The sequence below is a fragment of the Rousettus aegyptiacus genome, unplaced genomic scaffold (genome assembly GCF_014176215.1).
Source record: "Rousettus aegyptiacus isolate mRouAeg1 unplaced genomic scaffold, mRouAeg1.p scaffold_m13_p_16, whole genome shotgun sequence".
NCBI classification, from domain to species: Eukaryota; Metazoa; Chordata; class Mammalia; order Chiroptera; family Pteropodidae; genus Rousettus; species Rousettus aegyptiacus.
Window position 1 is genome coordinate 52,469,283 of NW_023416291.1, and position 11,639 is coordinate 52,480,921.

Below are 11,639 nucleotides of genomic sequence, written 5' to 3' on the forward strand. Positions count from 1 at the left end.
GGTCTGGGGGAGCGAGCTGCGGGCAGCGGGCGCGGCTCGTGCAAAGGCCCTGAGGCGGGACTGTGGCTGGAGACGGGGAGGAACGGCGAGGCAGCCACTGGACAAGGGGAGAGTGAGGGGCGGGGAGACAAAGGCAGGAGGGAAGCAGGCTATGTGGGCCCCGGTGAGGAGTCCAGAAGGGAAACCGAGGCCAGGGTTTCCCCGCAGAGATGTGAACCGTGCCGCCCGCGAGGGCGCGCAGGCTGTGTCTAGGGAAGGGACACCGGGTGGCCCGTGACTCACTCGGCCTGGGGGCGACGAGAGCAGTGGGCAGAGGCAGCCCAGCGCTGAGAGCAGGCGAAAGGTGCTGGGCTCGGGGCCATGCTGGGCGGCTGGCAGGCACGTGACGGCCAGGGCCCGCCCCCCGCTGGCCACCTGCCTCTGCTGGCCAGGCCCTAGCTCCCCCTGACCCTATAAGGCCTGGGAGCTGGAAGTGGAGCCGCGGCCAGCGGCACTGCCGGTCACTCTGAAGGGCCCTCACGGAGGCCAGGGGAGCGACGCCAGGGTGAGGCCGGGTCTCCGGAGGGTGTCCAGGGACTGCCGGGGTTCCGGGCGTGGGGCAGGGGGCCCGGGAGCTCCCACTCACATGCCCGCCCTGTCCCCTCCCAGCGGCTTAGAGGATACCATGTCTGCTCAAGAGGAAAGGGGCCGGGAGCCTCCCAAACCCAAGGGCAAGGTGAGGAGGGGCGACCCCTGCTGGCACCAGGGAGACCCCCAAAACCTCGGGACGGTGACCTCGGGTCCTGGGGTTTGGAGGGGCTTTCTGGGTGGGGCGGAAGGGCTCTGAGGGCCCTGGTGCCAAGTCTCCCCTCCTGTCCCAAGGTGGGCTGGGGTGGCCTGCGAGGGTCTCAGCTCCTTCCCCACTGTATCCTGGCCCCTCTCTGAGCCTCAGTTTCCCCATCTGTGAAACACAAGCCTTGGGGGGGCGGGATCTTGGAGACCTGGAGGACGAATTCCTGTGCCTGGGAGGCTGGCTGCACCTCCCCAGTGCCCAGGCCAGGAAGCTGAGGCTCAGACTCAAGATCACCCAGGAGCCCGGGGCTGCCTGAGGCGCCCCCACCCCCGCCCCAGCCCCGCTCATGCTGGCCTCTCTCCACTCAGACCCTGGGCAGCTTCCTGGGGTCCCTGCCTGGCTTCAGCTCCGCCCGGAACCTGCTGGCGGGCGCCCACAGCTCAGCGCGAGAGGCCCGGCCGGCCGCTGATGCCGCACCTGCCCCCGCCGCCCAGGCTGCCCGGCCCCCGGCCCAGGGTGAGTACGGCAGCTCTGGCGGGGTCTGGAGGGGCCAGTTCACATGTGACCGTGTCATCCCGACAGATGCTATGAGCCTGGCAACACTCGCTTAGGACCCGCTGGGGAAACTGAGGCCCACGTATGGCAAGGGGGTGGCCCGAGGTGGCACAGCCAGCGAGCGCGGGGGTGTAGACACGAGCCCGTTCCCCCCAGGGCCCCCCATGCTCTCCACCCACCCCACACCCACCACTCGTTTCCAGTGTCCGTGGACCAGGGGCTGGGTGTTTGCCAGCTCTGAGCAAGCTGGGGACGGAGATCCTGGTGCCCCGAGAACGACAGTGACTTGCCTGGGGTGGCACGGCCTGGGGGTCTGCCCTCCCTCCACTTACCCTACCAAGGGCTAGGGGCACACGGAGGGGCTGGTGCCGGGGGGCCCAGGCGCGGGGAGGCTGCCCGGGCTGGGCCTGGAGCCCCAGGCGGCTGACCCCTGCTCCACACATACCCAGGTGCGAAGGCAGCTGCCAGCTGCGGCGGGGGGAGGGGCGGCCCCCCGGGTGGACGTCCAGTGCCCAGGACCTGGGCAGAGAAAGAACGCTGGGGAGCCCCTGCCGTAGGGAGCAAGGTGGGTCAGAGGGAGGCAGGGCTGTGGCTGTCCATGCCGCCTCCTGCTGGCCCTGGCAGGGCAGCTGGGACATTCCTGACCTTTCGGGCTGTGCCCGCTGATTACACAAGAGGCACCAGTGGGCCGGCCCACGCCCCTCATCCCCCCTGGTGTGCCTGACTGGCTCCTGTCCCCACAGCGGCCGCTGACCTGCCGCCGACAGCCGAGCGGGTGGAGACGCTGCCGCCGCCTGCAGACGAGGTGAGAGGGCTTGTCGGAGCCGGGGAGACGCAGCTGCCTGTGCCCCGCCGCGAGAGGGCGCTGCGCGAGCCTCCTCTTCCGGCTCCGTGGGTGGCCGCGGCATCGCCCCCCTGCCCGGCCCGGTCAGGCTCCTGGTCAGGCTTCGCACAGCGCGACCCGAGCAACAGCGAATCGCTCGCCGCGGTCAGGCTCTGGGCGACGCACGGCACACGTGCTGGCCTGGAACCCTCCCCCCGCCCTGGGAGGGGGGGGCCGGGCAGCACCCAGCACCCGGCACGCCAGCCGAGGCACAGAGAGGCCGAGCCACTGGCCGGAGGTCACACAGCAGGACCCGCGGGCAGTCAGAGGCTGAACTGCACCCACGCCATGCCCGCCCCTGGTCCTGGATAAATGGGGACCGCTCACGTTATGCTGTCCCCGAGGCTGGGCCAGGCAGAGGGGCTGGTGCGAGGCAGCTGAGGCCACAGCAGGGCGGCAGAACCCTGACAGGACACCACCCCCCGCCCCGCCGCCCTCCGCCCGGCACACGCCCCCACTCTGGGCTTCTGCGTTCCCTCCACCCTCGGCTCAGCCAGACCTGAGCACCTCAGGGGAAGCCTCGCTGGGCTCACCCCGGGCAGGCCCTTCCGGCCCAGATGAAAGCCCACCCCCTTCCCGTGCACGCGCTCCCCCGCCGCTGCTTCCCTCCACTCGTGGACGGGGCACCTGTTACACCTGCAAAGCATTTCAGGCACCTCGACTAGTTTCCCCCTCGACCAGCAGGGAGGTGCTGTTTTAGGCACCGTTTTTAAAAACAGGCACAGTGAGGGGATGTGGCTCGCCTGAGGCCACACGGTGAGTACGGTTAAGAGCTGGGACTCGAACCAGGGTCTCTGCAGGAACAGGGCCCAAGGCGCCTACTTGATTCAGTGTGGGGCAGCAGATGGGCAGCGAGAAAAAAATTTCGGAGCTTCTAAACCTCAGCACTGTGGCCACTAGGGGCCGGATCACTCTTAGGTACTGCGGGGTGTCGCACAGCACCCTGAGCCCTGACCCCCTCGATGTAAGCAGTGCTCTGTCTCCCAAGTCATAACAACTACAGATGGCCCCCAGCATCACCCCCGCTGGGAGCCACTGAATTAAAAATAGCACCCTCAGGCTAAACCCAAGCCGGGCAGCGCTGAGGGCATCACAACCCTTTCGCAGTTTGGTTCGACTAGAGACAACCGCCCTTGGATGGGTCGACAATGATTAAAATCGACAATTTCCTATGGCTCGCACTTATACCTGCTCCTGCAGTTTTCCCAGTGTTACCTTTCCAGACAGTCATTCCCTCCCCTTAGCCGAATACATCCACTTCAATAAGCAATCTGGTCTGTCCACTGTGGCAGGGTCGCCAGGCTCAAATTCTGCCATCAATGAATTGAAAATGGCTTGCTGAAATCAAGGCCAACGCTCCTCGTCAAGGGTTCCAGAGGTGTTAGAGACGCACTTCAGGAATCGAGGATCTATTGACTCAAGGCGAAACGCTGATGCCACTTTGGAACTTGTTAAGGCTGAATGTCCCTCTGCCCAGGCATGCCAAGAATCAGGGTAACAGAAGTCTGGGCTGTGACGAGCCTCCCAGCTCTGCCCTTGACCATGTGCTTTCTCATCAGGTGATCTCCGGGGCGAAGGACCTGGTGTGCTCGACGATGACCAGGACCAAGGATGCCATCTCCTCCGGGATGGCCAATGTGGTGGACACAGCTAAAGGCGCAGTGCAGGGAGGCCTTGGCATGACCCGATCTGCACTCACAGGCACCAAGGACGCAGTGGCCAGCGGGGTCACAGGGGCAGTGGGCGTGGCGAAAGAAGCCGTCCAGACTGGAGTGAACACCAGCAAGACCCTCGTGACAGGCACCAAAGACACGGTGTCCACGGGGCTCACCGGGGCCATGAACATGGCCAAGGGCGCCGTCCAGACTGGTGTGGACACCAGCAAGACCGTTCTGACAGGCACCAAAGACACGGTGTCCACGGGGCTCACCGGGGCCATGAACATGGCCAAGGGCGCCGTCCAGACTGGCATGGACACTTCGAAGACCGTACTGACTGGCACCAAAAACACGGTGTCCACGGGGCTCACCGGGGCCATGAACATGGCCAAGGGCGCCGTCCAGACTGGCGTGGACACCAGCAAGACCGTTCTGACTGGTACCAAGGACACGGTGTCCACGGGGCTCACCGGGGCCATGAACATGGCCAAGGGCGCCGTCCAGACTGGCGTGGACACCAGCAAGACCCTCCTTATGGGCACCAAAGACACGGTGTCCACGGGGCTTACCGGGGCCATGAACGTGGCCAAGGGAGCCGTCCAGACTGGCGTGGACACCAGCAAGACCGTACTGACTGGCACCAAAAACACGGTGTCCACGGGGCTCACCGGGGCCATGGATGTGGCCAAGGGCGCCGTCCAGACTGGCGTGGACACCAGCAAGACCCTCCTGATGGGCACCAAAGACACGGTGTCCACGGGGCTCACCGGGGCCATGGACGTGGCCAAGGGCGCCGTCCAGACTGGCGTGGACACCAGCAAGACCCTCCTGATGGGCACCAAAGACACGGTGTCCACAGGGCTCACCGGGGCCATGGATGTGGCTAAGGGCGTTGTACAGACAGGAGTGGACACTTCGAAGACCATTCTGACTGGTACCAAGGACGCAGTGTCCACGGGACTCACTGGGGCCATGACAGTGGCCAAGGGCGCCGTCCAGACTGGCGTGGACACCAGCAAGACCCTCCTGATGGGCACCAAAGACACGGTGTCCACGGGGCTCACCGGGGCCATGAACGTGGCCAAGGGCGCCGTCCAGACTGGCGTGGACACCAGCAAGACCGTTCTGACTGGCACCAAGGACACGGTGTCCACGGGGCTCACCGGGGCCATGAACGTGGCCAAGGGAGCCGTCCAGACTGGCGTGGACACTTCGAAGACCGTACTGACTGGCACCAAAAACACGGTGTCCACGGGGCTCACCGGGGCCATGGATGTGGCCAAGGGCGCCGTCCAGACTGGCGTGGACACCAGCAAGACCCTCCTGATGGGCACCAAAGACACGGTGTCCACGGGGCTCACCGGGGCCATGAACGTGGCCAAGGGCGCCGTCCAGACTGGCGTGGACACCAGCAAGACCCTCCTTATGGGCACCAAAGACACGGTGTCCACGGGGCTCACCGGGGCCATGAACGTGGCCAAGGGCGCCGTCCAGACTGGCGTGGACACTTCGAAGACCGTACTGACTTGCACCAAAGACACGGTGTCCACGGGGCTCACCGGGGCCATGAACGTGGCCAAGGGCGCCGTCCAGACTGGCGTGGACACCAGCAAGACCCTCCTGATGGGCACCAAAGACACGGTGTCCACGGGGCTCACCGGGGCCATGAACGTGGCCAAGGGCGCCGTCCAGACTGGCGTGGACACTTCGAAGACCGTACTGACTGGCACCAAAAACACGGTGTCCACGGGGCTCACCGGGGCCATGGATGTGGCCAAGGGCGCCGTCCAGACTGGCGTGGACACCAGCAAGACCCTCCTGATGGGCACCAAAGACACGGTGTCCACGGGGCTCACCGGGGCCATGAACGTGGCCAAGGGCGCCGTCCAGACTGGCGTGGACACCAGCAAGACCCTCCTGATGGGCACCAAAGACACGGTGTCCACGGGGCTCACCGGGGCCATGAACGTGGCCAAGGGCGCCGTCCAGACTGGCGTGGACACCAGCAAGACCCTCCTTATGGGCACCAAAGACACGGTGTCCACGGGGCTCACCGGGGCCATGAACGTGGCCAAGGGCGCCGTCCAGACTGGTGTGGACACTTCGAAGACCGTACTGACTGGCACCAAAAACACGGTGTCCACGGGGCTCACTGGGGCCATGGATGTGGCCAAGGGTGCCGTCCAGACTGGCGTGGACACCAGCAAGACCCTCCTGATGGGCACCAAAAACACGGTGTCCACGGGGCTCACCGGGGCCATGAACGTGGCCAAGGGCGCCGTCCAGACTGGCGTGGACACCAGCAAGACCGTTCTGACTGGCACCAAGGACACGGTGTCCACGGGGCTCACCGGGGCCATGAACGTGGCCAAGGGCGCCGTCCAGACTGGCGTGGACACCAGCAAGACCCTCCTGATGGGCACCAAGGACACGGTGTCCACGGGGCTCACCGGGGCCATGAACATGGCCAAGGGCGCCGTCCAGACTGGCGTGGACACTTCGAAGACCGTACTGACTGGCACCAAAAACACGGTGTCCACGGGGCTCACCGGGGCCATGAACGTGGCCAAGGGCGTCGTCCAGACTGGAGTGGACACTTCGAAGACCGTTCTGACTGGTACCAAGGACACGGTGTCCACGGGGCTCACCGGGGCCATAAACGTGGCCAAGGGCGCCGTCCAGACTGGCGTGGACACTTCGAAGACCGTACTGACTGGCACCAAAGACACGGTGTCCACGGGGCTCACCGGGGCCATGAACATGGCCAAGGGCGCCGTCCAGACTGGCATGGACACCAGCAAGACCGTTCTGACTGGCACCAAAGACACGGTGTCCACGGGGCTCACCGGGGCTATGAACGTGGCCAAGGGCGCCATTCAGACTGGCGTGGACACCAGCAAGACCCTCCTGATGGGCACCAAAGACGCAGTGTCCACGGGGCTCACCGGGGCCATGGATGTGGCCAAGGGTGCCGTCCAGACTGGTGTGGACACCAGCAAGACCGTTCTGACTGGTACCAAGGACACGGTGTCCACGGGGCTCACCGGGGCCATGAACATGGCCAAGGGCGCCGTCCAGACTGGTGTGGACACCAGCAAGACCCTCCTGATGGGCACCAAAGACGTAGTGTCCACGGGGCTCAACGGGGCCATGGATGTGGCCAAGGGCGCCGTCCAGACTGGCGTGGACACCAGCAAGACCCTCCTGATGGGCACCAAGGACGCAGTGTCCACGGGGCACGGTGGCGCACTGGGCATCGCCACAGGGGCCATGCGGCCTGGCCCGGGCACCACCCAGAGTCGGTCACTTGGTGCTGAGGACAGCTGCGGTGGACTCGTCAATGGCAGGGCCTCCGACAAATGCAGAGAACAAGCTGTGCCCAGCTGCCAGGCAGATCAGTCTAACGCAGCCTGCAGCCCCCCAGATGCTCTCTGCGCAGGCCTGGACCTTGCTGGGGAAGGCACTGCCGCCGGCCTGGGCGTCGTCTCTGCTGCAGTGCCGTTCACACAGGAGGCCACCCGGGGCGTGGAGGAAGCAGTGTGCGCAGCCACTACACGTGGCCATGAAGGAGCCGCAGGCTCTGCAATGCCCCAGGATGAGCTGGCAGGGCTGGGGGAGATCTTTCACCCCATGAGTGCCGAGGAACAAGGTGAGAACAGGGCGGGTGGGCCCCGGCTCCCCGTGGGGGCACGCGGTCTGTCCCGTCCAGTCCTGGACGCCCCAAGGGGCCTCTCGGCTGCAGTAACCGCCTCTTCCCTTTCAGCTCAGCTGGCGGCTGCTCAGCTTGGGCCCAGGGTGCACACGGCCGACCAGCGCGGCTACTTTGTGCGTCTCGGCGACCTGGCCCCCGGCTTCCGCCAGCGCGCTTTCGAGCACGCCCTGAGCCACCTGCAGCACAGCCAGTTCCAGGCCAGGGAGGCTCTGGCCCGGCTCGAGGACTCCTTCGGGGCGGTGAGTCTTCCCCTCCCTGGGTGCCCTCAACCCCTCCACAGCTTTCCCATCGCTGCGCCTTGACCGGACAAGAGTGTGGGCACCACGCGGACGATGGCCGCGGACTGCTCCCATGGGGCTTATGTCCCAGAGGGTGAGGAGGACCAGACCAAATACAGTCGGCCCCCTACCCACAGGGGCACATTCCAAGACCCCCAGTGGGTGCTCGAGACCGCAGATAGCACCGAACCCTATATACACTATGACTTTCCTACAGGCACAGACTTATGATGAAGTTTAATTCATGATTGAGGCATCACGAGATTAGCAGTAACTAACAGTAAAACGGACCAATGAGAACGTGGCACGAGGCAGAATAAGGGTGCTCTGAACACAAGCGCTGCGACGCCCCAATAGCTGATCTGACAGCTGGTTAACGGGCGGGGGACGTCCAGAGCGTGGGGACACCGGACAAAGCGGGGAGTCCCGTCTAGGGTGGGGCGGAGCTGGACGGTGAGAGGTTTCATCACACGACTCGGAATCGTGCGCCCTTTAAAGCTGCTAAGTTTTTCCGGGATTTCCCATGTAATGTGTTCGCACTGTGACTGACCACGGGAACTGGAGCCGTGGAGAGGGAACCGTGACGAGGGACCGCTGTGCTTACAGACGGCGGGGCGCGCGGAAGGAGACGGCAGCAGTGCAGGGGGCTGCGCGGGAGGGGGTGTCCCCCCAAGCTGCACCCTGAGGCTGAGGAGAGCTATGCGGGGGCGGGGGGGGCAGCGACGGGGAGAAACAGAGACTGCGAGAGCAGAGTGCCGAGAAGGAGCAGGAAGCCAGCGGCGTGACAGGGTGCAGTGAAGGTGGGGACAGGGTAGGGGGAGCCCCGGGCCGTGGGGTCCTGTGATGCGCGGAGCGAGGCGGGGTGCTGGTGGGTGAGCCCTGAGGCGCCCTGGGCTGGGGCGGCCCGTGCAGGCCATGCAGGAGCACTGGGGAGCCACGCACCACGAGGGCTCGGAGCTGCAGGTGACAATCCCAGGGACAGTGTCAGTGGACATCCCTGAAGGCCTCACGGGGCATCTGGGCTATGGCCTCTTTACAAGAGACAAGCCCGGCGTGGCACGGCTGGGTCTGAAGCTGTGGCCTCTCTACCTCGCCACGGGCGGGTCTAGACGGAAGGTCCGGGCCAGGCCCAGGCGCCCGCCCGGCCTGTCGCCCCACACCTGAGAGTGTGCGGCAGGCCCCGGCCGGAGTCGTCAGTTCTCTGCTGGGCTCTTTCCAGACTGAAAAGGCCACATAGGCTCCAGGAGGGCAGCGGGAGGTGTGACCCGAGGGGCGGGGACAAGGTTCCCGGGGTGTGGCCCCCTCCCAGCCCCCAGGCCCCACTCACCCCCTCTCTCCTGCCCCAGGTGCCAGATGCCGGCGTACTGTCCAGGGCCTGCGGCTTCATCCAGCAGCTCCACGTTGCCTACAGCACCCTGGCCTCCGGCCTCCAGGGTCTGCCCGCCGAGTTCCAGCAGCGGGTCGCATGGGCACGGCGCAGCCTCTGCGAGCTGTACGGCCTCATCTCCTCTGCTGGCTCCGGCTCGGAGCTGCCGGCTGAACGCCTGGCCCAGAGCCGCGCCGGCGTGGTCCAGGCCTGGCGGGGGCTAGAGCAGCTGGTGGAGAGCGTGCAGCACGGCCCCCCGCTCAGCTGGCTGGTGGGGCCCTTCGCTCTTCACCCTAATGGGCAGCAGCTGTAGGTCCCCTGTGGAGCCTCCCCAGCCCCAAGTCCCCAAAGCTCTGGGCCCCACTGGGTGGCCTGGCTGGCGCTGGTCGGGCAGCAGGGACTCTCCGCATGGAGTCGGGTGTGCCACTCCCCGGTCCTGGGCCCGCACCGCCCACCTCTCCGCCCCGAGCACGGCTGGTCCTGGGCCCGGCCGGCCCTGGGCCCGGCCTAGGTGCCCCAGCTTGCTAAGACCATCACTGACAGAGCCTTCACTGGAGCAAGCGTGCCTTTAGGAAAAAGAAATGAAATGTGCCTAAGGCTAGAAGGTTCTCCACTTCGCACCAGCCACTAGGAGCCCCACAATCTCTAGGGAGGATTTCTGGCCCCAGTCTGGGCTTCTGACTACCAGCTTAGTGGGTGCTCCTGCTCCATCCTCGTTCTGAAAGCATCCACCGCAGCCCTTAGCACCAGAATGGCCATTCCAAGGCTGGCTCCCACCACCTCTGTTGACCCCAAGAGAAGGGGCTTCGTGAAGATAAAGCCGCCGCTGGCCTCACATCTCCACCCCCCTACCCCACCCCGGGGCTTTCCAGGCGCCTGCCTTGGGGACTGCACTGTTGGGAGTGAGGGGGTGAATTACGAAATAAGTCCCTCCCACCTCCTCCACACGCCCACCCGCCTGCCACAGCGAAGCCAGTGCTGACAGGGTCCCAAGGAGGCGGGTCTGTGGTCTCCAGAGTGTGCCATGGTGGGGTAACAGGACTCCCCCACAGGGAGCAGGGCCCGAGGCAGCGCGTGACGAGATGTGCTGGACGACTGTTGGGGTCTCAGCTGTGCGCCCCAGGCTGGGGACCAACCAGGGTCCAGGAAGGTTTTGAGCACCTCCACCTTCCCAGACACAGAAGTCCAAGGCTCCCGCCCTGCCCCCACCATGTGAAAATTCAGGATGCCCACCCAAGACACTCCCTCGCTGGCACCGCTCTCCCCCAGCTGGGAGCTGTGCATCAGGCCCCCGGCAGCCCGGGTGTCAAGCCCGCACCTGGCCACATCCCTTACGGGGTGATCACAACATCCCCATGCTGCACCCTGTTCTCAGAAATGACCAGTGCTCCAAGCTCAAAGACAGATGGCCGGCTCTCCTCAGAGGTCACCTGCTGGGGGCCTGGGCAGGGCTCTGCATGGGCGGGGCGGGGTGCTGGCACCCGGTGCGACATGGGAACAAGTTAGGGAAACTGCTGAGTCTTTCCTTCCTCAGCCTCCATCAAGGGACATTATCAGAGGGGGTGACACTGGGAACACAGCCATTCCCAGAAATCCACCACAGTGACTCGAAGTCACTTCAAGTCCAGCCAAACCAAATGGAGGGGTGGGCAGGGGGAGCCAGGGCTCAGGAAGCCCCCTCTCAGCTGGGATGGATGGGCTCGGCCAGGGTAGGGGGACACACAGGAGAGGCCACCGTTCAATCAGCAACTGCCATGTGCCGACACCTGGCAGGGATCGTACACGTCCCCCATCCAAACCCACACGACAGTTTTGAGGCTGGGGTCATGTCAACGCTTATCCGGGTGAGAAAAGAGAATCCCAGAGTGGGAGTGCCGCCTGACCAAGGCCGCACGGCGAGGCCTGTCCTCCGCGCTTTGCTCTCTGAACATGCAAAGACGACAGGTGGCCCAGAGCTCGCCCCGTGGCCAGAGTGCCCGGAACTGGCGGAGCTGGGACTTGCTCAGGCGTCCCAGCGCCGCCTGCAGCCTGGGCAGGACGGGGACTGGCTGAGTCAGCGGCTGAGCGAGGCAGCGGCCTCCTGGGAACACACGGTGGACCCCGTCTGGCCCGGCCCGCCTGGCTCCTTTGCTCCGCCTGCCTGGGCCCTGGGCAGCCAAGCCCAGCACGATCAAACCACAGCCTCCACTTGAGCCGTGAGGTTCAGAGAGTTTTATTTCTCCTTTTTCATTTGGGGGACAGCCTCGCTGCCGCCCTGCCCCTCGCCTGTCAGCCCTGCTGTACCGGCAGCAACACTACAACCAAGCTCACGTCCACCCTACGTGGTGACACTTGTGGCCTCCAACCCTTTGTCCCCAAACAGGCCCTTGACAGCAAAAGACCTCTCCCCAGTCCCAGCTTAGCTGCACCAGTAAT

The 11,639-nt window shown here is 65.3% G+C and overlaps 1 protein-coding gene across 4 annotated transcripts; it reads left to right on the forward strand.

Annotated features, from left to right (window-relative positions):
- The first annotated feature begins 456 nt into the window (after nucleotides 1–456).
- Nucleotides 457–11,531, forward strand: PLIN4 (perilipin 4). Of its 4 annotated transcripts, none has more exons than XM_036234081.1 (6): nucleotides 457–544; nucleotides 649–715; nucleotides 1,141–1,288; nucleotides 2,071–2,132; nucleotides 3,770–7,819; nucleotides 9,205–11,531. In XM_036234081.1, exons 2-6 carry the CDS (start codon nucleotides 665–667, stop codon nucleotides 9,535–9,537), a joined length of 4,644 nt encoding a protein of 1,547 aa, XP_036089974.1. In that variant the 5' UTR covers nucleotides 457–544; nucleotides 649–664; the 3' UTR covers nucleotides 9,538–11,531. The 4 variants fall into 4 exon arrangements, with proteins under 4 accessions (XP_036089974.1, XP_036089975.1, XP_036089973.1 ...); XM_036234082.1 differs by having other exon boundaries at nucleotides 466–715; nucleotides 3,770–4,673; nucleotides 4,773–7,819; XM_036234083.1 differs by having other exon boundaries at nucleotides 469–715; nucleotides 3,770–7,517; nucleotides 7,632–7,819.
- Nucleotides 11,532–11,639: the final 108 nt, after the last annotated feature.

What these genes read in the sequence shown, in the direction of transcription:
- PLIN4 (XM_036234080.1), top strand. Translation starts at nt 626, where the DNA reads ATGCCCGCCCTGTCCCCTCCCAGCGGCTTAGAGGATACCATGTCTGCT. An exon ending in CTCCCAAACCCAAGGGCAAG is followed by an intron (nt 716 to 1,140) that starts GTGAGGAGGGGC and finishes CTCTCCACTCAG; the next exon opens with ACCCTGGGCAGCTTCCTGGG. An exon ending in TCGAGGACTCCTTCGGGGCG is followed by an intron (nt 7,820 to 9,204) that starts GTGAGTCTTCCC and finishes CTCCTGCCCCAG; the next exon opens with GTGCCAGATGCCGGCGTACT.